The sequence below is a fragment of the Octopus bimaculoides genome, chromosome 14, assembly GCF_046866305.1.
Source record: "Octopus bimaculoides isolate indiv1 chromosome 14, ASM4686630v1, whole genome shotgun sequence".
In the NCBI taxonomy this organism is placed as follows: Eukaryota; Metazoa; Mollusca; class Cephalopoda; order Octopoda; family Octopodidae; genus Octopus; species Octopus bimaculoides.
Window position 1 is genome coordinate 2,309,363 of NC_142941.1, and position 24,064 is coordinate 2,333,426.

Genomic DNA, 24,064 nt, shown 5'->3' on the forward strand with positions numbered 1-24,064 from the left:
TAAACAACGGCAACAACAACAACAACAATGTCTGGTTATTAATTCACTGCAGTTTAATTGATTTAATGAGATTGTCCAACTTGATAACAGTTTTTCTATCAGACATTTGAAAGTCAATTAACAACAATATTGGATAAATATTGAATATAAGATGGGATACAGTCACAGTCAGTCAATATCCCACTGCACTTTAATTCAACAACACACTTCTTTGAGAAGATATTTAGTCAATACATCAGAGTACAGAGTCTGATACCCATTTAGTATCAGTCTCACAAAGTACAGCTCAGAGATTTACAGAGTACACATTCTTATAGAGTACAGTCTTATAGAGTATGCAACTTGAGAATTTATAGAGTACATAACTAAGGTACATAATTTTCAAGTCTTATAGAGTACACACTTTTAGAGTTTTGTAGAGCACACAGTTTAAGAGTCTTGTAGAGTACATGGTCTTACAGTCTTATAGAGTACTCAGTTTTAGAGTCTATAGTGTGCACAGCCTGAGAATTTTATTGAATCCAGTCTTATAGAGCACACAATCTTATAGAGTACATAGTTTGAGAGCTTTATATAGTAAATAGTTTGCAAGTCTTATAGAGTACAAACTTCTAGTATGTTATAGAGTACACAACTTAATAGTGTACATTATTTTAAAAGTTAATAGTGCACACAGTCAGAGTTTTATTGAGTACACAGTTTTCAAGTCTTATAGAGTACAGTCTGAGAGTCTTATAGTAGTAGTAGTAGTAGTAGCAGTTCAAATGCTGGTGGTGGGAGTGTTGGTATTAGTGATAGTGTTAGTGGAATTGTCGGTAAATATGTTGTTCAGCAGCCAATTTTTGGACAGGCAAAAGGGTTGGAAAATGACGATTTCTATGACAAGTTCTAAGATCAGTGTTATGGTTCATGTGTTGACTGATTTTCCCTGTGTTTTGACTAATCTCTTACAGTCACCCGTCTCTTACTTCTTTCAAGTCAACTGAAGAAGATGATGTCAGGTACGCTGACCTGATCCTGGATCAAGAGAACAAGAATCCTAAATAATTCACTTGGCCCAGAGACCTTTTAAAACTCCAGGTGTGTTTATGTCCCTGTAACTTAGCAGTTCGGCAGAGACACCGATAGAATAAGTACTAGGCTTACAAAGAATGAGTCTTGAGGTCAATTTACTTGACTAAAGGCAGTGCTCCAGCATGGCCGCAGTCAGATGACTGAAGCAAATAAAAGAATAAAAGAAAATATACACCCACACCCACACACATGAGGGTCCATGGCCTAGTTGTTAGTGTGTTGCACTCATGGTCACTGGATCGTGATTTCAATTCCTGAACCGGGTGGTATGTTGCTTTCTTGAGCAAATCCCTTCATCTCATGTTGCTCTGCAACCACTTTGACACCTGATGTGTGGCACACTGTGACACCTGTTCAGTCAACATTGATTTGATGGAAAGAGTGATTTAATGTGCGACACAAACATTTGATCACAATAAACAGATCATTTGGCAAAATCTGAATGCCCATACGTAGTCTTTGTCAGGAGAGTCCATCATATATATACATCTCTGTATTATCATCATCATTTAACGTCCGTTGTCCAGGCTCGTTGGACGGTTTGACCAAGGCTGAAAAGCTGCACCAGACTCCTGTCTGATTTGACTTTTTTTCTACAGCTGGATGCCCTTCCTAATGCCAACCACTCTGAGAGTGTAATTGATGCTTTTATGTGCCACCAGCATGGGTGCCATTTGCTCCACACCAGTGTCTGCCATGACTGTGATTTTGCTTGGTTTGATGGGTTTTCTTCTCAAGCACAGCATAATGCCAAAGGTCTCGGTCATTCATCATTGCCTCCAAGAGTCCCAACACTCAAAAGGTGCTTTTCACGTGCCACTGGCATCTGCCACTTTGCCCTTGTTACACCCAATACTTGAAAGATGCTTTTTACATATATATGTACTGACAGACAGATAGATAGATAGATAGATAGATAGATAGATAGATAGATAGATAGACAGACAGACAGACAGACAGACAGATAGATAGATACACACACGCACACACACACACAGATAGATAGATATACATACATACATACATATATGTATATATATTCATATATATACTTACAAATATATATATCTATACACACACACACACACGTCTTTTGTGCAGGCATTGCTGTGTTGGCTAAGAAATTCTCTTCACAATCCCATGTCTCCAGGTTTGCTCTCATGCTACACCAGTTCTCTCTCTCTCTCTGTCTATCTATCTATCTATCTATCTATCTATCAATCTATCTCTCTGTCTATCTCTTTTCTACTCCTACTTCAACAGCAAATTCTCTAAACTTCTTGTTTTACACTTGCTTTCAGTATAGACATAGTTGCCTCCCTTGAAGTGACCATACATTTGTAGATACATGATCATGCTAATACCTACCAATACACACACACACACACACACACAATCTCTCTCTCTCCTTCTCTCTCTCTCTCTTTCTCTCTCTCTTTCTCTTTCTCTCTCTCCCTCCCTCTCTCTCTCATATATATACATACATTTCACTTAACACATAAAGCGTGACAGGCCACAATCGTGGCTGTCAGGTACAGGTCAACAGGCCATGACCATGGCCCAGATAGATGCATTTAATTTATGGGCGTTGTTGAAATGTCTTTCAAGAGATAGTTCGACTAATGACTTTTCAGAGAATGTAAAACTTGCCACCATTATATGCTAAGAAGATATTTCAACTATTTTTTGTTTTTTATGCATGCATGGTAGTCCCATTTTCATAAAATGTGCTCAGCAGTCCATGCTATGTAAGTGCAAATCCCAGCGCTTTATGGGTTAAGGAATACCAATAACCTCTCGTTAGAGACTCAATGTAATTATGCTTCAGAGAAAAGCACGTTAGTCAAATGCAGAGAGTAATATGAGATTGGATAACTGATAAGGAAACAGGAAATTAAGCAAGGAACTCGATTAGCCTTCTGCTAAGATGAGGCAAACTCTGTCTTTAACGCTCTGCTACCTTGCAACACTATCCACTCATGTGAGACACTTCAGGATTAAACCTTCAAGATTGGTCAGGTAGATTTCTGGGACTACACTGGCCCTTGCTCATTACTTGGACAATATCAATGGCATGGAGGGATGAAACCTGCTTTGTAGGGCACTGCTGGTCTTCCAAAGTAACTCTGCAGAGGTCTGCACCATGGAGAGGACACTCCAGCATTGCCTCAACACAATCGCACAACATGGTAAGCAGCAATTTATCAGTTATAAATCTGTGCTGGAACTGATGTGGACTTACATGTCAGGGGCAGGTCTTGACAGCAGGAACTTGCTCTGGTTGAGGCTCATTTAGTAATTTATTTCTTTGCGGCCTGCAAAACCACTCACATTCCATTGACATTCTATGAAAGCCTCTGAAACTAATAATCTTGTTTATATCGATATCTTATATCTTCTCATACTTTGATTTTTACGATTCTGAGATCGATGGAAATATAGAACCTGTCTAGGCTAAAGAGGCCAACGATTTTTTTTTTTCCTGCAATTGGCCAGTTAACGTTGTGAGTTGTATTTTGAATCAGTTTTATGACAAATAAAAGCAATACAAATAAATAGCTGCTTCAACATTTCTTAATCAGCCTCATAAAGTCACAATAAAGATATAAGTGAAATGAATCTGAATTACCCAGGAATCGAACCTTGTTTCCGACTCCATGAATAAATTTTAATTTTCCAGATGCCAGACGCGGCGGTTACCTCCCTTGTTGCTCTCTTTTGTTTTTCTGATGCCCTCCCCCCTCTCTCTCTCTCTCTCTCTCTCTCTTTATATCTCTTTCTTCTCTCTCTTCCCCCTCTATATATTCCCTCTTTTCTTATATCTTTCTTCTTTTCTTTACTGCCACTCTTTTTTGTCCTTCTTTCTTTCTCTCTTTTTATAATCATTCTATTTCTTCTTTCCTTTGTCTTTTTACTCTCACTTTCCTCCCCTCTGTTTTTCTCTTTGTCTCTCTCTCTTTCACCTCTCCCTACTCCTCCTATGCTCTTCGGCTTCGTCATCCACCACCACCACCGCTGCCCACACTCTCTCTTTCTCCTCCCACTCCTACCACACACTCTCTCGTTCTCCTCCTCCTTCCTCGTCTCCTTCTTCTTCCTTCCTCTTTCTGTCCCCAGTCGCTCGCCGTCCGTCTTCCCAGGTAAGTCCCCCACAAAATGTCAATTTCTCTCTCTCTTCTCAAACAAACCTCGACCTCGTGTCTCTCCGCCATTCAACATCATTTCACATTAACGAACTTTTCACTCTGTCACATATTTAAATAAACAAACACTTCAACCCTCTCTCACTCTCTCTACTCACACCAATATATACACACATCTATGTGTGTATATACACAGATATACATCAGTCTCTATGAAGCTTTGTGTCTATAGAAATATGATTTACATTGTGTATGCATAAATATAAAATTCACAATGCACATATTATGTATGTATATACCATACATATATATATATGTATATAAGATTTACAATGTATAAATGTGTGTGTGTATATAGGGTGAATGTATAATGGAATTCTTGTTTCTCTCACTGGGTGTATATAAATCTTTTCTATTCATGTGCACATTTTTTATGTCATATACAACACATGTGTGAGTGTATATATAGCAAATTTATAGATGTATACACGCACACATCTGTGCTATATATAAACAGTTGTTTCGCAGCTTAATAAACATGTATAAATAATTTACTTTATTATATTTTATTATAAATACACACACACACGTCTCTTCTGTGAGTGAATGTGTGTAATTTAGTCTAAATAGATTTGTTGTTATTCTGGAAACAATAGAATCAGCAAAACAACTGAACACCATGTATTTAATTTCGTCTGTTTAAATTTCGAGATCAAATCCAGCCAAGGCCGGTTTTATTTGTTATCCTTCCGGGGGTGATAAATAAATCACTGTACCCCAACTGGCACCAATATTTGAAGGCATGGGCTGCTTTTGGAAATTATTCATGCTGTTGTTGTTACCTCGTCCAGAGACCTTACAATACCAGTAATACACGGTATATCACTCTTTCTCTCTTCCCCTTCAAAATATTTGATCTTTTACTGTACTCTTCTCAAAACAAAGACTAGAACTCGGATTGATTAATGCCTGTCAATGAAACTTTTATTGTTACCTGCGGTCCACCTTAATTAGTCGTAAAAAGTCGAAAATGTGGAAATCTCAGTTCTTTTTCCAAAGTGTGTGAGACATCGCAAGTTAGAGGAGTCACCTGTCTCTATGGACCCCTCTTTCAACTAACAGCTTATGGTGGATATGTGGGTCTGCTATATATTGTAAATACATGTGGCGGGGTGTATATAGATATACACACACTTTGTTTCAGTCCTTTGTGGCCATGCTGGGGCACCACCTTGAATTTTAGTCGAACAAATCTACCCCCAGTACTTTTAAATCCTGGCACTTGTTTTATTGGTCTCTTTTGCCGAACCGTTAATTTACAGGGATGTAAACACACCAACATTGGTTGTCAAGCACTGGTGTGGGACAGACACAAAGGCACGTGGCTGAGTTCTTTTCAAGTGCTGAGTCTCACAGAGGCAGTGACCAAGGCCTTTGGCATTATGTCATGCTTGAGAAGAAGACCCATCAAGTTGTGGCAGATACAGGTGGAACACAAATGGCACGTAAAAGCACCCATTACACTCTCAGAGTGGTTAGTGTTAGGAAGGGCATCCAGCGATAGAAAACCAAATCAGACTGGCGTCTGGTGCAGCTCTCCAGCTTACCAGCCCTGGTCAAACTGTCTGACCCATGCTAGCATGTAAAGTCCCCTTCACTTAGTCTCACCACCACTGCCCAACTGATGTCTCCTCCATCATCAGTTGCATCTCAAACTATAAACTTCAGTTCATACCCATTGTGAGCAAATGACACCTTTTCACTCCTGCACCCATCAGATGAAGCCCTCAGTTCCCATGTTCCCTAACTCTCAGCTAAGCATTAAACCTGTGACTCTCAACTGTTTTATTTTTGCCTTTGGACCCCCACAGCCATTTGATGTTTAAAAAAATTCCTATAATATTTTTACAATTAAATATGATTAGGAATTTTATGCAATAAAAAAGTTATTAAAATATTTTGTATATTGTGGAGGTATAACCAATTTATTGCGCACACAAACCTTAACACAATTTTATATGGACCGCCAGTGGTCATATGAACCCTGATGGAGAACCACTGCATGACATGTACAACAGATCATACTCATTTCTCGTTAACCTATACAAATCTTCCACACTTAATATTCCATATCTTACACCTATGTAAGTTAACATGTCTAATATAGGATAAAATTTTCAAAAAATTTTATCAATGGCCAGCATATCAAAAAATACCTTTACAGGTGAAAATTATTTAGAAATTTCTGTCAGTTTGCTTCGAGACGCATGCTTTTAATGATGAATTATTATATGTGGTTATTGACGATTTAAAGTCTATTTCTTGGCATAAGAATTTTTTTCTTTTGCCCTTATTTATAAGTTAACATTATGCATATATGTCTTGTTTCTCCTCCTAAACTTATTCAGTTCAAATCCCAACAAGGTCAGCTTTCTTTCCCTTCTTTCTGGGCTCACATCTGCTGTAATCACTACAGACCTGTATCAGCTTTCTGTATCTTCTCAACTGTGTGGGTCTAGTCCTCTCCCCTTCACACAACTGCACACCAGGAATTATGTAACTGCTGCAAAGAGATGTTTAATTTTCTTGTCATTGACCTTCTCTTAACTCATTAGACATGTCATTAACCCCTTTCTTACCTCATCACAACACATTAAACCTTGCTCATAAATGGGGGGAGGGTTCTGTTTTTGTTTTCAATCTGATTTCAGATTTATCCCAGCCTCCATTTGGTAACTATAGCAACTAATGGTATCTTCTTTCTTTCCAGGTATCTGTTGCCATTTCTTCAGTTGTATAAACTGTGAAGATGGTGAAGCAAGAGATAGTTTCCATGATAAACAACAACTGAATATTCGGATGTTGAAATTAGTCTGGGCTTCATCACTTGTTGGATTCAACAGCCATACAGTCTTGTAGCCTTTCTTCATCTTTAATAGTACTGCTGCTACCCTCAGTCCTACTTACTTCCCTCAAGGATCCCCTTCTATCCATCTGTCCCCTCTGAAACAGCCTCACACACGCCTGTCGCCATGTTCCCTATCCAGCCAATGTATATCACCAATCAATACAACTATGACCTCACCGGTGGCATCGGGGTTGGCCAGCCGGTCTACCCAAACACTATCAACTTGAAAAACTCTTCAATATCTCACGACCGCTGCAACTCTGCTTCCGGCACTGACAGTGGTGGTAACGGTGGTGGTGGTGGTAACGGTGGAGCAAGTGGTGGTGGAGGTGGTGGTAGTGGAGACAAACCATTCAAGTGTGATGTCTGCAGGAAATCCTTCTCCAGAAAAGCTAACCTCAACAACCATGAGCATGCCGCTGCAGTTGCAGCTTCCACTGCAAATTCCAGCAGTGTGTCTGCAGTTGGGGAGAAACATTTCAGCTGTTCCTTCTGCTCCAAGACTTTTTCCCAAAAGGTAAACTATTTGACATGACCTCTAACCCTGCTGGGTCGTCTTAATTAAATTGCAAAATGTTACATTTTCGTTTTATTGAAAACTATTTCTTTATTGATTTTGTTGATCTTTTTTTCTTTTTTTTTTTTTTTTTTTGGTATAGGTGTAAACTTTGAGTGTGGGTTAATGAAATATATGTTACCCCAGTTGTGGGTTAATGTATTGCTAATGTTTACCCCAGAATCTCTACAGTATGGAACAACAATGCTTTGTGACATTCAATTAAGGTCCTTTATGTTCTCACTTGAAATCCTCTTGGGATCAACTTTGTCTTGTCTTTCCAGAATTGATAAAATACCAGTCATGTATTAGGGTCAGCATAACCAGCCATACCCCCCACTTCTTGTGTCAGACAAATCAATATTTTGCCATCACTTACAAGAATTGCAAGTGATGAATAAAATATGCCCTGTCTCTATAATTGCTTATCTTGTTTTACTCATTAAGCTGTGGCCATACTGGGGCACAACCTTGAAGAATTTTTAGTCTAACGAATTGACCCCAATACTTGTTTTTTTGTTTTTTTTCAAAACTTGGTACTTATTCTCTCAGTCTCTTTTATGAAATTGCTAATTTACAGGGACATGAACACACCGATGCTGGTTGTCAAGCAATCATAGGGGACAGGCACAAAGACAAACACTCATATCTATATGTGCCAGTGGCATGTAAAAAGCACCCACTACACTCTTGGTGTGGTTGGCATTAGGAAGGGCATCCACCTGTAGAAACATTGCCAGATCTGATTGGAGCCTGGTGCAGCATGGAAAACGGACGTTGAATGATGATGACACACACACACGACAGGCTTTCCTCAGTTTCCATTTATCAAATCCATTCACAAGGCTTTGGTTGGTCCAGGGCTATAATAGAAGACACTTGCCCAAGGTGCCAGTCAGTGGGACTGAACCCAGGACCATGTGGTTGGGAAGCAAACTTCTTACCACACAGCCATACTTGTAACTATATTAATATTCTGAGTTCAAATCTCACCAAGGTCATTTTTCTGAAGTTGATAAAATTAGGGTTGGGGTTAGGGTTGTAGATCCCCACATTGTTTAAGCCTTTATCATTTAAACCAGCCAAATCCAGGGTCCAAATTAACTCCCTGTTTTGTGTTGCAGCTGGCCAGACCTGACCTCACACCTCAACCTTCCAGTGTCATTCTAAAAATTATTTAATCTCATCATCCAAATTTCAGAGGTAAAAGATAATGCAGGATTAATTGTATGCAATGGGAATAAATAAGCATTATATTTAACTGGGTAATCTGAATGTTTAAAGGGTTAATATTAAAATTCCGAAGCAGAATGTTAGCCAGCATCTCCCCTCCCCCAACACCACCACAGTAAATGTCTCTTGTAATTTGTGATTGGTTTCTTCTTGTAGGTGTTTGTGCGCAATCATGAACTGACCCACACTGGTGTGAGGCCTCACCAGTGCCCTGTATGTCCGAAAGCATTTGCTCAGAAGGTCCACTTGAAAGTCCACTCTCGAATTCATTCAGGAGAAAAACCTTATCATTGCACTTACTGTTCGAAAGCGTTTTCACAGCGAGACCACCTCACCAACCACGAACGGGTACACACTGGAGAGAGACCATTCCGATGTTCTTTCTGTTGTAAAGCCTTCTCTCAGCGATCCCACCTGCGTAATCACCTCAGGACACATACAGGTAAGACTGTTTACTGTAGTTAAGTAGTGGGCACACATTGAAGCTGTAGCGAAAGAGGTAGTATAGTGGACCCGTTTGAAAGGGCTAAAGACAGGCACTTTCCTCTTTGGCCAAGCCCTCGTCAACTTTTTCCAGTTCAACTTGAAAAGGAAGTTGAGGGTGGAGAGGGAAGTGTTGGAAGAATGGCCAGTGTGAAAGGACCAATTCTGAGCATGCACCTGTAAAAAGGGAAGCAAAGAAGGGCTCTTGCCCTGTTGTTCAGGCACCTGTGGGTTTTTCCATGAGGACCTTAAAGTGCCTCCCCTATTGTTCAATTTTTATTGTTGTTACATTGTGTACACACGAAAACCCATTGTATTGTCCTGTTTTGTCTTTTATGTTGTTGTATGTCATTTAATGTTTTGTATGTGAGCCCTTGTGGCCAGTAAAAGAATAAATTATTATTATTATTATTATTATTATTATTATTATTATTATTATTATTATTATTATTATTATGGTGGCAAGCTGGCAGAATCGTTACATTCTGAGTTCAAACACCACTGAGGTCAACTTTGTTTTTTATCCTCTCGGTGGGGTTCTTTGCATTCTGAATTCAAATTCCACCAAAGACGGCTTTATCTTTCATCATCCTTTCGGGGGTCAATAAATTAATTACCAGAAAAACACTGAGGTCGATGTAGTCGACCGGTCCCCTTCCCCAAATTTTCAAGCCTTGTGCCTAGAGTAGAAAAGATTATTATTATTATTAATGTTGTTGTTTATGTATTTATTGACTACTTGTTGTTTTTGTTGCAGGAGAGCGTCCTTACAATTGTTTCTCGTGTGACAAGACATTTGCCCAAAAGGCTCACTTGACCATTCATCAACGCACACACTCTGGGGAGAAACCTTTCAACTGTGGCGTATGTGGCAAAAGTTTCCCTCAAAGGGTCCACATGCAGAAGCATGAACGCAGTCACAGCAGCGAAGAACTGATGCGTGCCGGTGTCACACTTCATGTACCAACTGTCCGGCAGCAACAGCAACAACCTCCTCCTTTGACACCTTCCCCTCCTTGTTCAGGGCCAAATTCTTCATCTCCTCTTATGACAAGCTGCAATTGCAACTGTACCTGCAACCTGCTCATGTGCACGCAATGCTCCCCAAATGCATCGCCGTCACCAATTCCTATTGCATCTCCATGCAACATGCAAATGAATCAGAGATTGACAACAATTTCTTCAGCATCTATTGCAACAATCTGTCCCCGACAGATGTCCGGTCGGTCAGCGTGCGTCACTCCAACTCCTCCGCTTTCTCAGGGCAATCTTTCTCAACAGTCAAACTATTGCACAGCTCGCAGTTACCCTGGCAACTCCACCAAGTGGAGTAACAACAACAATAGTAGTAATGTCACCATGTGTTTACCTTCCTCTTCATGTGGCAAAAACATGAAACAAAACATGCATCAAAGAAGTTGAAACTTTCCAAATGAGCATCCCCCATCCACGCCCCTGTCCATCTCTTCCTCAGGGGAAACAGTTCAAGTCTTGTAGTTTATCTTCTGTTTATGGAGTTTGATAACTCATTCTGCATTGAATACATTAGTAGCTGTTAGCCCCAGCTACCAGTGCTACTCCTCTCTCTCCCCCTCTGTTGTTGGGTCTTCTGTGTTGGTCACGGATCACTTCTCTCTCTCTCTCTCTCTCTCCAACACACCCACCTGGTCAACAGATGCCCTAAGCTATACACATTCACTATGTAAACACAAACATACACATCCTACATTCTGCATATACACACACATGCATCAGTGCAATATAACCCAGTGTATTGGTCAAGTGTCCTGTTTCTACCCTCCATCCTCATACACCCCTCCTATTTGGAGAATGGGTGGTCATCATGCATGGACAGAGACTTGTAGTAAGCATAGATGGGCTTGAATTTGTGTGGTAGCCAGTGTTGTTGATGTAAGGCTGAGTGGTGGCCACCACCCTTGGCTGGTGGTATGCTGCAGTAGCCAATGGGGATTGTAAGGTTATGAGTGCAAAGGCTCCACTTTTGACCAGGTATGGAGTTGTGTATTAAATGGTGATAGATAGTCCAGTCCTGTTACAGTAATTAGCAATTATAGTAATTAACTATTACCTTAAATGTTTCTCTGTAGCCAGATAGCTTTGTCTAAATGTTTAAATAGCATCCTCTACACCATTGTCTTCTCAGCTTCCACACACCTCTCAATACTACTACTTCTACGTTGATCAAGCAAGGCCAAGATCAAAGACACTCCAATCATGACTACCTTTGATATTTTGTATTCCAGGGAGTACGCTGTATCTGTTAAGATGGTCGGATACATTTGAGGGACTTTAACTGCTATTTCTAGCAGATCTAGAAGCTCACATAGAGGTTCCCTCATCTACTTGATAATGGTTCTTGCATCTTACATCAGTTCTGTCTCCAATCTATGAATTTCCTTTGTAAATCACAGGCGCTGGAGTTCATGTCTCTTCACTATACATACGAGTGAGATTGTAACTTGGATAATACAGCAGTTTGCCCTACGTTGACAGTTTACACCTACTGGAGGTGTCCCCTTGGGTTTACAGGAACGACTACTATCTACTTCATTGTCTCTTGTAGGGGAACCACCAGGTTCTAGTTGCAGGTCTTCCTCTCAGCTTCAACATACTTTCTTTACTGACAGTACACTGTCTGTACTTGACCAAGGGCAGTTACAATGACCACACTGCTTATACTCGGCCAAGGCACTCTAACTAGCTCAGGTTACTCAGAGACAAATTGGTGCTTCGTGTACTAATCACTAATTAATTACGGGTGGGTTTTCAATAATTTGAGAAGACAGAAGGGACGTTACTCGGTATACAATTATCTCCTCTTGAGTGATTTCCTGAACCTTCTAATATATCACGACCCTCTACCGAAACTGATCGCTACAGCTGCTAGTGTATGTTGCCTGAAGGGATCAGCCTACCATTAGCATTGTTATTGTTTAACCACAGGTCAGCCCTACTGGTCAAGAGATGTTTCATTGTGACCATCCTGGCTTTATATCAGGAGTGACATTATGCAGTCTATCCTCTTTGAAAGACAATAGAGAGGTATTTTGCGTTAATTTTGTTTGCAATTTTTGAAGATCAAGGGACTGTCAATGGTAATTCCAGATTCCTGATTTCACTGATTAGATAAAGTGGTCAGTTATGAAAACTTGAATTATGGGTTCATGTCACATTGACACCACTTCACCACTGGGGCCTGAATTGTAATATTTTACTGGAGACTGGGAATGAATCGTGGATGACATCTCCCTTCTAAAACATATTAAGAAAGCATTAATTGAGAACACTGCCATGTATGTGTGTGTATATGTATGTTATATGGGTCAATGTTTACAACTGACGCTCTGATGCTTGCTCAAAGTGTTTTGCAAGAATGTGTGTGTGTGTGTGTAAGCATGGTATGGCCAAATGGTTGAGAAGTTTGCATCACAACCTTGATGTCTTGGGTTCAGTCTTAGTGTGTGGCATCTTGGGCAAAAGTTATTTTCTGTTACCTCAACATTGACCAATACCGTATGAGTGAAACTGGATCAATGGAAAAAGCATCGAAGCACATCAGGTGGGGGCTGTACTTTGTGATTCAAAAGGCACAGCCTTGTTACTGTGTCACAATGATTCTACTCTGAGAATTCCATTAAGGAAACGGCTTTTATCTGAGGAATATTCAGCAACTTACATTTTAATCAGTTGGTCAAACAACTGATTTTTATCATCAGACAATAGAGATCCACCAGAGAAGGACAATATTTATGGTACTTTTTGGTATGGCCTTTCTGTATTTAGGTCCTAATATTTTTAAGGAGTTGCTGTCTTCATTTTAAACTGACACAAAAACTTGGATCGTCTGTTGGTTCCCACAAGAGTATTTTTTTGTATCATCACAGTGGGGAGAGACACCCAACCTGACAAAGTCTATTGTATTTTGGCCTCATCAAAGACAACATATGGAATCATTATATATGATCTCGTTGCCAGGAATGTTAGCTGTGATAAACTAGCATTCTGTCCAGGAGAGCATGTGTCTGCTTCCACTTAATACTAATGAATGCAGAATGATGTAGCAACTTTCTGTGTCTCTAAGACATCTCTGTTTTCATCATAACATTTGACTAACATTTGTTTCATTTTCAAGTTTAATTAAAAGGGACATTTATTTATTTATTTATTTTTTTGTATCAATGTTTAGAAGATGCCTGTTCAACACGTAACCTACAGGGTTGATCCTCTTTTGAGGAATGCATTGAACTGTTTTATACTACAACCTACAACCCTGGTCCTTTTCTGTGGAATCTAAACAAAGCCAATATCTTCTTTCCTTCACATTCTTCCCAACATCACTTTTTCTTGCTTTTTTCTAATTTTCTTCCGATGGCCCTTTCTCACCTCCATTTTCTATAGATTTTCTTTGTTCTCTGATGCTCTAATCATCAACAAGTGCCTTGATTCCAGCCAGCACAAAAACACTGATTCCAGATTCAATTCTTCTTAGAACTAAACAATCTTTAAAACCAAGCAAAACTTTGAAAAAACTTGCATCAATGACAAACTTTTCTATATTTTCATAATTTCCCCCTCCCTCCCTCCACCTCCTCACATCTTTTTGTTATATTTTAATTTTATTTCTAAAACTCTTCAAGACTACAAAAAGATAACTAAATATAAATTTAACAAAAACAACAATAAACAAACATTATTTCTTGAATTATTCTTTTATTTTTAACACAATTTTCTGTTGTCAAAGAAAACTGCATCAACTGATGTGAAAGATGATGGGTAATTGAGTCCGGAAGTTTTGATTAATTACGTCTCTGGCTGTATTGGTGAGGAGTAAACATCAGGTTAATGATTGTGTATTGATGAGGGATAAATAGATCAATGATTTTAATCTAACCAGGAAGACAACTGGAGGTATCAATAAAAATATCAAAACTGAAAATAGCGACAGAATGAGGAGAACATGGGAGGGACTAAGATTTCTCTGGTGATGGTTCCAGGTTAGGTTTGGTGTTGCCAGGCAGACAACGGAAGCAGTTGTATCTGCTGAATGTGAAATAACAGATTTCCTTTATATACAGTAATGTAAAACAATAAGTGTATATTACTGTATGTGTACAGTAATATCCATCAGTAGGTTAATTGCTGATGGAGACACCGAATTGTTTTGCAACCATAATAGACTACCAAATATAGTAAGTCGTCATCGTGGCTGATGACGGTACCACCTGATTGGCACGTAAAAAGCACCATTTGAGTGTGGTCAATGCCAGTGCTGCTTGACTGGTTCTGTGCCGGTGGCATGTAAAAAGCACTATTCAAGTGTGATTGTTGCCAGTGCCAGCTGACTGGCTCCTGTGCCGGTGACACATAAAAAGCACCCACTACACTCTCGGAGAGGTTGGTGTTAGGAAGGGCATCCAGTTGTAAAAACCTTACCAGATCAGATTAGCCTGGTGCAGCCCTCAGTCAAACCATCCAACCCATGCCAGCATGGAAAGCAGATGTTAAACGACGATGATGATGATGATGATGACACAGTATTGACTTAGAAACCTTTAATATACCTTATGAATTATTACAGTTTCAAAATGAAATACAGTGTCCTTACTAGTAAGCAATTGTCAGGAATGTGTTTAATATGTAAACTGGTCTATCCAATAGTGTTGCACTTGTCTATTTTGTAGCTATTTAAGCAATGTATTTATGAATGGTGAATGGGTTGAGGTGATGCTGAGGAAGAAACAAGAACTCTAGAAATATATATATATATATACACCCATTACTTATTTTTCTGTCTTCAGTTGCATTGTTTACATTGTGTATTCGTATACAAAATGTAACTTTCAGTGCTGGCTCTAAATTCTATTCAGAATTTGTAGCAATAAACTTAATAGTAACCTCATTAGATGTATATCGATGACCCCCTTCAATCATGAATGGCCATGGGATTGCACCTAGAAAGTTATCCACCGAGGCACAAGTCCAAGTAAGGTTGTTTTATGGAAGAGCAGCAGTCTCCCATGCTTACCAACCTCCCCTTTCCAAGGGAAAGACAAAGGAGCCAATAGAACTTGGCACCAGTGACATTGCAGCTCATTTCTACAGCTGAGTGAACTGGAGCAACGTGAAATAAAGTGTCTTGCTCAAAAATATAACATACAGCCCAGTCCAGGAATTGAACTCACAACCTCACGATCATGCGCTCTGACCACTGAGCCATGCACCTTCACTTAGATGTATATATATAATGTACACCAAATGGTGTATACTGGGTAGCATCCATGCAGGATATTACTACAGTCTAAGGTGAACTATATCTGAAAAGATGGAACAGTCATGGCTGAACTATTTCTGATTATCGGTCAACTGGGATCAGAGCTGAACAGTATCAACCAACAATCAGCTGCTGTGATGTTGATGCCTCTCCACAGACATATACAGCCCAACCCTGTCCTATACAATATATCTTGCTGGGTTTTTTTTTTCAGATGATATAGCAATGGGCAAGGCATGAAGGGCACAACATGAATTCAGTCCCTAACCCTCAATATCTTTCTCACCTTCTCCCGTTTTACATTCATAAATACCCACAACTGACCCTTTTATTCCGCACTGCTGTTTTCTCACCTTCTCACACATTTCTCACTCTCACTCTCACTCACTCCTTCACTCCACTTCATATTCTTCACCTTCCCTCTCTCTCTCTCTCTTCTCTCTGTTTCTCTCTTCCATCCTCCCTCTATATTCCTTCCTCCTTCTACCATATTTTTCTTACTCTTTCACTCCAATCGTGCCTTTCTTCAATATTTTCATCTCCTCTTCCTTCTACCCTAGTTGACACTCTCCTCTACACATTCTCTCTTTCTCTTTCCCTCTCTATTACTCTTTAACTGCTCTTACTCCAGCCCCCTCTCTTACAATTTGCTCTGTAACCCCTCTTATATTCTCTCTTTTCATTCATTTATCCTTCTTCCTCCCTCCCCTTCTTTCTCTCCATCTTTCGCCTTCGCTCTCTTCCTCTATCCCCCACCCATCTCACTCATTCATGATATTCCTCCTCCTTCACTCTCTTTATCTGCTTTACCATCTCTCTCTCTCTCTCACTCTCACCATCTTTCTTCCTCCTTTCTCCTTTTCTGACCACCCTCCTTCTCCACACTCTATTCTATCTACAATCCTAGCTTCTATCGTCTGCTTTCTACATTCTCTCTCACCCCCGTCGCCCCCCCCCCCCCTCTCTCTCTCTCTCTAACCCTCGCCATCATCTATCACTTTTTTATTTTCACATCTCGATCGTTTTATGCTTTTACCTCACACTACTACTCTCACCAAAAACATTATGCTACCACCTTTTCCTCATTCTCTCATAACATTCCACGACCTTATACTTATCTTTCTCTCTCTCTCTCTCTTTCCTCCCCTTCTCATTACATATATAACATTCCATAAACTCTCACCTCTCTGTCTCTCTCTTCCTTCCTTTCGTTATTCCACTACCTCATACTTCTTTCTCTCACTATCCCTCCACCTACTCTCTTTTTAATCTCTTCTTTCTACTCCTTTCCCCTCCTCAATTCGCTTTCCCTACTCCTCTCTACAACAATACCCTCTTCCTTTCTAACAGAATCCCTTTCCTCCCACTTCATTTGTTCCTTCACTTTTACCATTCCTCACTCACCCAACGCTACTACTGTTCCACTCTTAATCTTTCTCTTCCTCCCGCTAAACCTCATTTACCCTTACTCCCATTTCCACCACATTTCTTTCTTTCTTTCTCTTTCCTCCCACTATTTCTCTCTCTTCTAGCCTTTTCCCTTGACCCTTATTCTCTTATTCTCTCTCTCTCTCTTTCTCTCACCGCCACCACCATCATCACCACTACTGCTACAGCTGACATCAACAGTCTGACGTAAGAGACCCCGGACAGAGCTACCTACCTCCAGCGAATGTACCCCGAATGGACCGGGTAGACCGAGTAGCCTTTATCTCAACACATCACTTTAACCCTGCCTCTGTAAGTACATCGACAGACACGAAACAAAGCGACACCATTGCTTTGCTGTTTACTTTTTACACATATTTCACTCTCACTCTCTCACACACTCTCTATCTATCTCTCTTTCTCTCCTCCCGGAAGGAAATACTCCGTCCTCTCTCCCTCTGTCTCTCACTCACTCCCTCTGTCTCTCACTCACTCCCTCTCTCTTCGCAATATTTACCTCTCTCATTTCATCACTCTCTTTCTTTCGCCAACACACACACACACACACACACATCATCATCATCACCTCTCTCTCCCTCTCTCCTATAACATACTCTTTTTCTTTCTTTCTCCCTCTCCTACACTCTGTCCAGCCAAACACAAACCAATGTGTTCAGTACAAACATGAGCCAGTTTTATATGAATTAGCAGCTAAACCTGCCTCAGCTCAGAGACCCTACCGTCTTGAAAAAGAAGGACCATTAGTTAATGTAGTGTTTGGTATAGAAAAAGACGAGGTGGTCACGGCTGGAAGTCAGAGCTCAGCTGGAGCTATACAACATTACCCTTGCATATTTCACATGCACACCTCGCACGCCTTTCCGATGTCCACTGTCTTGGCCTGCTAGAAATAGTAGCCAAATCTAGGTTTAAATTACAACCCCTGTTTTATTTTATAAAGGACACACGAAATACTATAGTCTATAATAGTGTTTTAAGAATAAATGATATGGCCATGGCTGGACCTCTTTGAACATAAATATGCTTGTTTAGGATCGACCTGATGTTAAATAAGAACTACACATTGTATACAACGAGGGAGCATCTATGTGGTCGTCCGGCCTGCTAGAGATTGCAGCCAAATCTACTTCATATCACACGCTATCGTTCTGGTCATGGATTTAACTGTTTAAAAAAGGTGGGACGGTCATGGCTGAAATACTTTGGAAAATAGATCAACAGTGACATATTTACATTGGTTGTTGTTGTAACAGACCTTATAATTAAAAGCATTCTAGCCATGACTCTCGTCTTTTTGTATACATTAGATGACATTAAACAATGTGTCCTTCCTTTTCAAGTGAAATTTGGCTGCTATTTCCAGTAGAGCGACCTCGTAGCTTCTGTGTCTCTTGTTATTCCTCTGTGAACATCCCCCCCCCTCTCTCTCTCTCTCTCTCTCTTTCTCTCTCTTTTCCACCTCAACACATTTCAATATTGAGGGTGGCGACTGCTAGATACACCTACTACCACAATCTGTCTCTACCTCTTCCCACCACCCACTCTACTCCCTATAGTATTGGACTGCGACACACAGACAGACAAGGTGGTGGTCATTTGTCAATTGTCCCTTCCATCACACTGTCACCGTCGTAGTGGTTGAGTGATTGATTGATTTGTTTGTTCATTTCTGTCCCCATTGATGAACAACTAATGTCGTTGTCGGCTTCAAGACTAATGACTGGATAAAGAGAGTGACAAGGGAGTGTTCACAACAAGATGCAGAACAAATATAGCAGGGACTTTGGAAACACTCCACCACACATAACAGTGGTATTTTCTGCATGAACGTAAGACATGTAATACTTGCCTTCGGCTTGTTTCATTCATTAAAGTGCGGCCATGCTGGGGCACCGCCTGGAAGGATTTTTAGCCGAATGACTCGATCCCAGAACTTGCTATAACTCTAAAACCTGGTTCTTATTCTATCGGTCTCTTTTGTCATACTGCTACGTTACAGGATGTAAACACACCAACATTGGTTGTCAAGCAGCATTGTCAAACACACATGCAAAAACACTCACATGCACACACAAACACACACACACACATATATCATATACCCCATCATCATTGGCTGCTGAATGATGATGATGATGATGATGATGATATATATATATGTACACATGTGTGTGTCACCGACCACTGCTTTTTGTTTCTTTGAAGAAACCAGAAAATTTCCTGCTGTATAGTTTCAAAAAATGCCCAACTTAAGTAATGCAAGATGGAATTCTTGAGCAAAACTAGCTCTTTTGGCATTTATTCTTCTACCAGATAAAAGTTTTGTTTGTCAACGTTTGTTGATTCATCTCTTAGAGCTGGGCAGATTTTTGGTTTACTGACCAAATGTTCAATGCACATGATTATCAGAAGTTATGTGGTAGCCAGCAAGTTCATAAAAAAGCATTGAACTCCGTAAAAAAACTTTTGGACTCCATCAAAACTGGAAATTCCCAGAACGAATCAGAGTGCAGAATGGGCAACCAAGGGGCGGAGGTATCTTTTGTTGTGTTGTCTATTCTGTATTTTATGTAATTTGTTCTTAGTGCTTGCTCTTGGGCAGCACAGATTAGAGCCTCCGTTTCTCGTTTTAAATCACTTTCAGTCATCCACAGCCATCTTTTTTCTCTGTCTGTATTATTATTATTATTGTTATTATTATTATTATTATTATTATTATTATTATTATTATTATTACTACTACTACTACTACTACTGGTCTGTTGTATCTTTTATCAGGTGTTCCACCTCCCTGTCAGAGCTGATAAAAGACCACAGCCATCCACAATCCATGCTACAGGAACATATCAACTTTTCCAGTCTTGATATTCAGATTAAACTGTTTCTATTCCATAGACATATTCTACATTCTGCAAGGAATCGTTTGTCGGCAGAAAATCCAGGATACTTTCATTATAACCAAACTCTGTCTGTTTAATGCCGTCACTTTGAAGAACTTTAACAATGGAGAAAACCTTCCGGCAAAAACTCCTCGCCAAATACAGTAATCTGAATAACAGAAGTGGGAAAAAGTTCTCCTTTCTCAAGAACTTCTCCTCCAATTCTTCTGAAAGTACTCCTAAAAAGTTCTCCTTTCTTAAGAGTCCTTCTACAAATTCTTCTGAAAATCCTACAAAAAATGCCAGAGAAAGCAAAGTAACTTTGCAACGGGCTTTTTTTTGTGACATCTGTGACAAATCATTCTCTCGAAGTAGTTATTACAGCTGGCATAAAATGAACCATTCTCTTGGCGAACCAGTGCCAAAAATATCACTGAGTAAACGAAAACAGAAACTCTGTACAACCCACAAATGTGATATCTGTGAGAAAGTCTTCTCTAGGTTTGAGTATTTACGACTTCACCGACTGAGCCATGTTGAGGAGAAACCATTTTCTTGTGAGACTTGTGGACAGTCATTCATACAAGCTAGTCTGCTAAGAAACCATGAGAAAACTCATGCTGATGGCAAAATCTATAAATGTGAAGTTTGTGAAAAAGAATTTTCTAAGAGTTGTGATCTAAAACGCCATCTCAGTGTCCACCTGAGTGTGAAACCATTTAAGTGTGAAATTTGCTCTCGCAATTTCTCAAGGAATGACTATTTGAAATCTCATATGCTGAGTCACACAGGCAGCACTCCATTCAAATGTAAAACTTGTGGGAAAGGATTTGTTCGACGGTTTGCTTTAGAAAACCATGCAAGGACACACACAGGTGAAAAACCCTATGTCTGTAGCATTTGTGGCAAAACTTTCTCTCAAAAATCAGGCTGGATGTCACACTCAAAGAACCATGTCGACAAAAAGGCTTTTGTATGTCGAGTTTGTGGGAAAGGGTTCACACAGATGTACTCGTTGAAAAGACATGAACGCACGCATGCTGACAAAAAACCTTACAGTTGTGAATATTGTCAGAAAGAGTTCTCACAGAGTGGACAGCTAAAGTCGCACCTGGCCATTCATACAGGAATCAAACCATTCAAATGCGAAGTGTGTGGTAAAAATTTTGCCCAAAAATCCATCTTGACAAAACATGAGCGGATTCATGCTGAAATTAAACCGTACAGTTGTGAGGTGTGTGGCAAAGGGTTCACACAGAACTTCACCTTACAGATACATCTGAGGAACCATACAGGGGAGAAACCTTTCTCCTGTACTTATTGTGATAAGGTATTCTCCCGTAAAGACAGTTTAAATAATCACATCAAGAACCATACAGGTGAGAAAGATTTCTGCTGCAGATATTGTGATTCTGCTTTCACAAAAAGTTCCACTTTGAAGCGACATGAGATGACACACACTGGGGAACGGCCTTATGTTTGCCAAATTTGTTCCAAGGCTTTTGCAAAGCCAAGCGATCTCAACCGTCACATGATTACACATACTGGCGCCAAACCATATACCTGTAATATATGTGGGAAGGCATTTTCTCGTAATGAGCACCTGAAAAAACATGAGACTACTCACTCGCTCACTTACCAGCCATGGCTACTCTAACTGAACTCAATCCACCTCTTCCCAACCCAATCACTTCCACATAATTGAACGAAATTCTCACCTTTGACCTCTCTTTGAAGTCCAGTCTGTTAGATGACTTTCAAAAGTTTTCATTTTCTTCCCTCCAACACTTGCTGACACAGGTAGTTCACACCTAGTATTTATACAATAATAGTGGCATTTAGATTGATGTGATACTCCTCCCTGCTTTACTCTGAGTTTCAGGATAACAAGACAGGATCCAGTTGGATCTTATTTTAGTACTCCGTCCCTTCTATATAATTACAGCACCCAAACACACAAAGGGACCTGTCTTTGTTAGGGTTGACTCCCACTGGAAGAAGATACACTGGCAGACAATGAAAGACAAACACAACCATTAAGGTAACTGAAACTGCTAGAAATAGCAGCTAAATCTCCCCCACACCTTACAGTCTGAATATAAGATGACTAGAAGGTTTGTCTATCAACAATCTTTTGGACTAGAGCTGACTTGTGAGCTAAACAATAACAACGACAACAACAGCATGTCCTCATTAATATCTTAACGACTCTTTCAGAAACACTTCTCATCCAGTTGCTGCTGCTGTTATGGTTTTCCCATATTACTCGAAAGCCATTTTTCCTATTGATTTCAACCAAACATTAAAAAGTTCTTCATCTCCTCACGTAAATGACACCTGGGAGAGGTTTGAGTGAGTGCGAAATGAAGTAACAGACCAAGTGGATTCCTACAATTCCTCTGATGATGATGATGAGGGTGGGCTTTGCTAACTGATATTCTAAGTCACCAGGAACATGTCAATGGTTGCTGTTAAAAGCTTTTGAAGTCAAAGGATTCAGTACCACCTGGCTATTTCACGTAAACCTGCCATCTTCTGTGGGGACTTAACGTGTATAATTTTCTCATGTGTCAACTACACACACATACACACATTGATATGAATGTACAATCAGCACACAATATGTGTATATATATAAATATATGCGTTATTTACATTATTTACATTTGACGGATATTTGTCCTCATCTTGTTTGTTGCTAACACAACGTTTCAGCTGATATACCCTCCAGCCTTCATCAGGTGTTTTGAGGAAATTTCGAACCTGGATTCTCATTCCTAAGGTATTTTTCGATATTGTTGTTGTTGTTGTTGTTGTTATTCAAGTCACTGCCTGGAATCAACTAACCCCAAGATTCTGAGTTCAATTCCAGGCAGTGACCTGAATAATAATAATAACATTGAAAAATACCTTAGGAATGAGAACCCAGGTTTGAAATTTCCCCAAGACACCTGATGAAGGTTGGAGGGTATATCAGCTGAAACATTGTGTTAACAACAAACAAAATGAGGACAAATATCCATGAAATGTAAATGATGTACATAATTCCTCATTTCTTGAATACAAAACTGTATAAATATATGGGCATGTCATATATTTTTATGTGTGTGTGTGTGTATATGTGAAAAGTATTTTCATATTGGGAAGAGTAACAGTAGAACAACATTATATTGTTGTGGTAAGTGAAGTTTCCAATGTTTTGGACAACAGCATCTTTCAGTGGTTCAGATGATAGGAGAGAAAAAGTAGAGACAGCAACGTTTTACCTCCTCAGTAATAACGGGGTGGCATCACCACTCAGCAGTGTACGTGTGTGCATGCATATGTACATATGTTTATGCGTATATATATATATATTATACATATGGCAGTGAAACATGGGCTGTAACTGCTGAGGACATACGTAAGCTCGCAAGGAATGAAGCCAGTATTCTCCGTTGGATGTGTAATGTCAATGTGAATACCCGTCAGAGTGTAAGTATCTTGAGAGAAAAGCTGAACATTAGAAGCATCAGTTGTGGTGTGCAAGAGAGACGATTGCGCTGGTATGGACATGTGGTGAGAATGGATGAGGATAGCTGCGTGAAAAAGTGCCACACCCTAACAGTTGAGGGAACCCGTGGAAGAGGTAGGCCCAGGAAGACCTGGGCTGAGGTGGTGAGGCAAGACCTTCGTACATTGGGCCTCACCGAGGCGATGACTACTGACCGAGACCTTTGGAAATGTGCTGTGCGTGAGAAGACCCGGCAAGCCAAGTAAGATCGTTGCCAGTGCCCCTGGACTGGCTCTTGTGCGGGTGGCACATGAGATGCACCATTTTGAGCGTGGCCGTTGCCAGTACCGCCTGACTGGCTCCCGTAGGATTTTCGAGCGAGATCGTTGCCAGTGCCCCTGGACTGGCTTGTGCGGGTGGCACATAAAAGACACCATTTCGAGCGTGGCCGTTTTCGTGCGGGTGACACGTAAAAGCACCCACTACACTCTCTGAGTGGTTGGCGTTAGGAAGGGCATCCAGCTGTAGAAACTCTGCCAAATTAGATTGGAGCC

The 24,064-nt window shown here is 40.2% G+C and overlaps 2 protein-coding genes across 3 annotated transcripts; both read left to right on the forward strand.

Annotated features, from left to right (window-relative positions):
• The first annotated feature begins 3,787 nt into the window (after nt 1-3,787).
• LOC106873957 (uncharacterized) lies at nt 3,788-14,120 on the forward strand. Its single transcript, XM_014921499.3, has 4 exons — nt 3,788-4,214; nt 6,988-7,642; nt 9,071-9,356; nt 10,155-14,120. The coding sequence occupies exons 2-4, from the start codon at nt 7,250-7,252 to the stop codon at nt 10,817-10,819; spliced, it is 1,344 nt and encodes a 447-aa protein (XP_014776985.2). The 5' UTR covers nt 3,788-4,214; nt 6,988-7,249; the 3' UTR covers nt 10,820-14,120.
• Nucleotides 14,121-17,283: 3,163 nt separating this feature from the next.
• On the forward strand, nt 17,284-23,491 carry LOC106873947 (uncharacterized). 2 transcript variants are annotated; one of them, XM_014921488.3, is made up of 2 exons: nt 17,284-17,429; nt 19,917-23,491. In XM_014921488.3, the coding sequence occupies exon 2, from the start codon at nt 20,142-20,144 to the stop codon at nt 21,672-21,674; it is 1,533 nt and encodes a 510-aa protein (XP_014776974.1). In that variant the 5' UTR covers nt 17,284-17,429; nt 19,917-20,141; the 3' UTR covers nt 21,675-23,491. The 2 variants fall into 2 exon arrangements, with proteins under 2 accessions (XP_014776974.1, XP_014776975.1); XM_014921489.3 differs by lacking the exon at nt 17,284-17,429 and adding an exon at nt 18,676-19,673 and having other exon boundaries at nt 19,917-21,807.
• Nucleotides 23,492-24,064: the final 573 nt, after the last annotated feature.

Coding starts and splice junctions, on each gene's coding strand:
- LOC106873957 (XM_014921499.3), top strand. CDS start 7,250: ATGTTCCCTATCCAGCCAATGTATATCACCAATCAATACAACTATGAC. Junction 7,643..9,070: donor CCAAGACTTTTTCCCAAAAG/GTAAACTATTTG, acceptor TTCTTCTTGTAG/GTGTTTGTGCGCAATCATGA. Junction 9,357..10,154: donor TCACCTCAGGACACATACAG/GTAAGACTGTTT, acceptor TTTTTGTTGCAG/GAGAGCGTCCTTACAATTGT.
- LOC106873947 (XM_014921488.3), top strand. CDS start 20,142: ATGGAGAAAACCTTCCGGCAAAAACTCCTCGCCAAATACAGTAATCTG.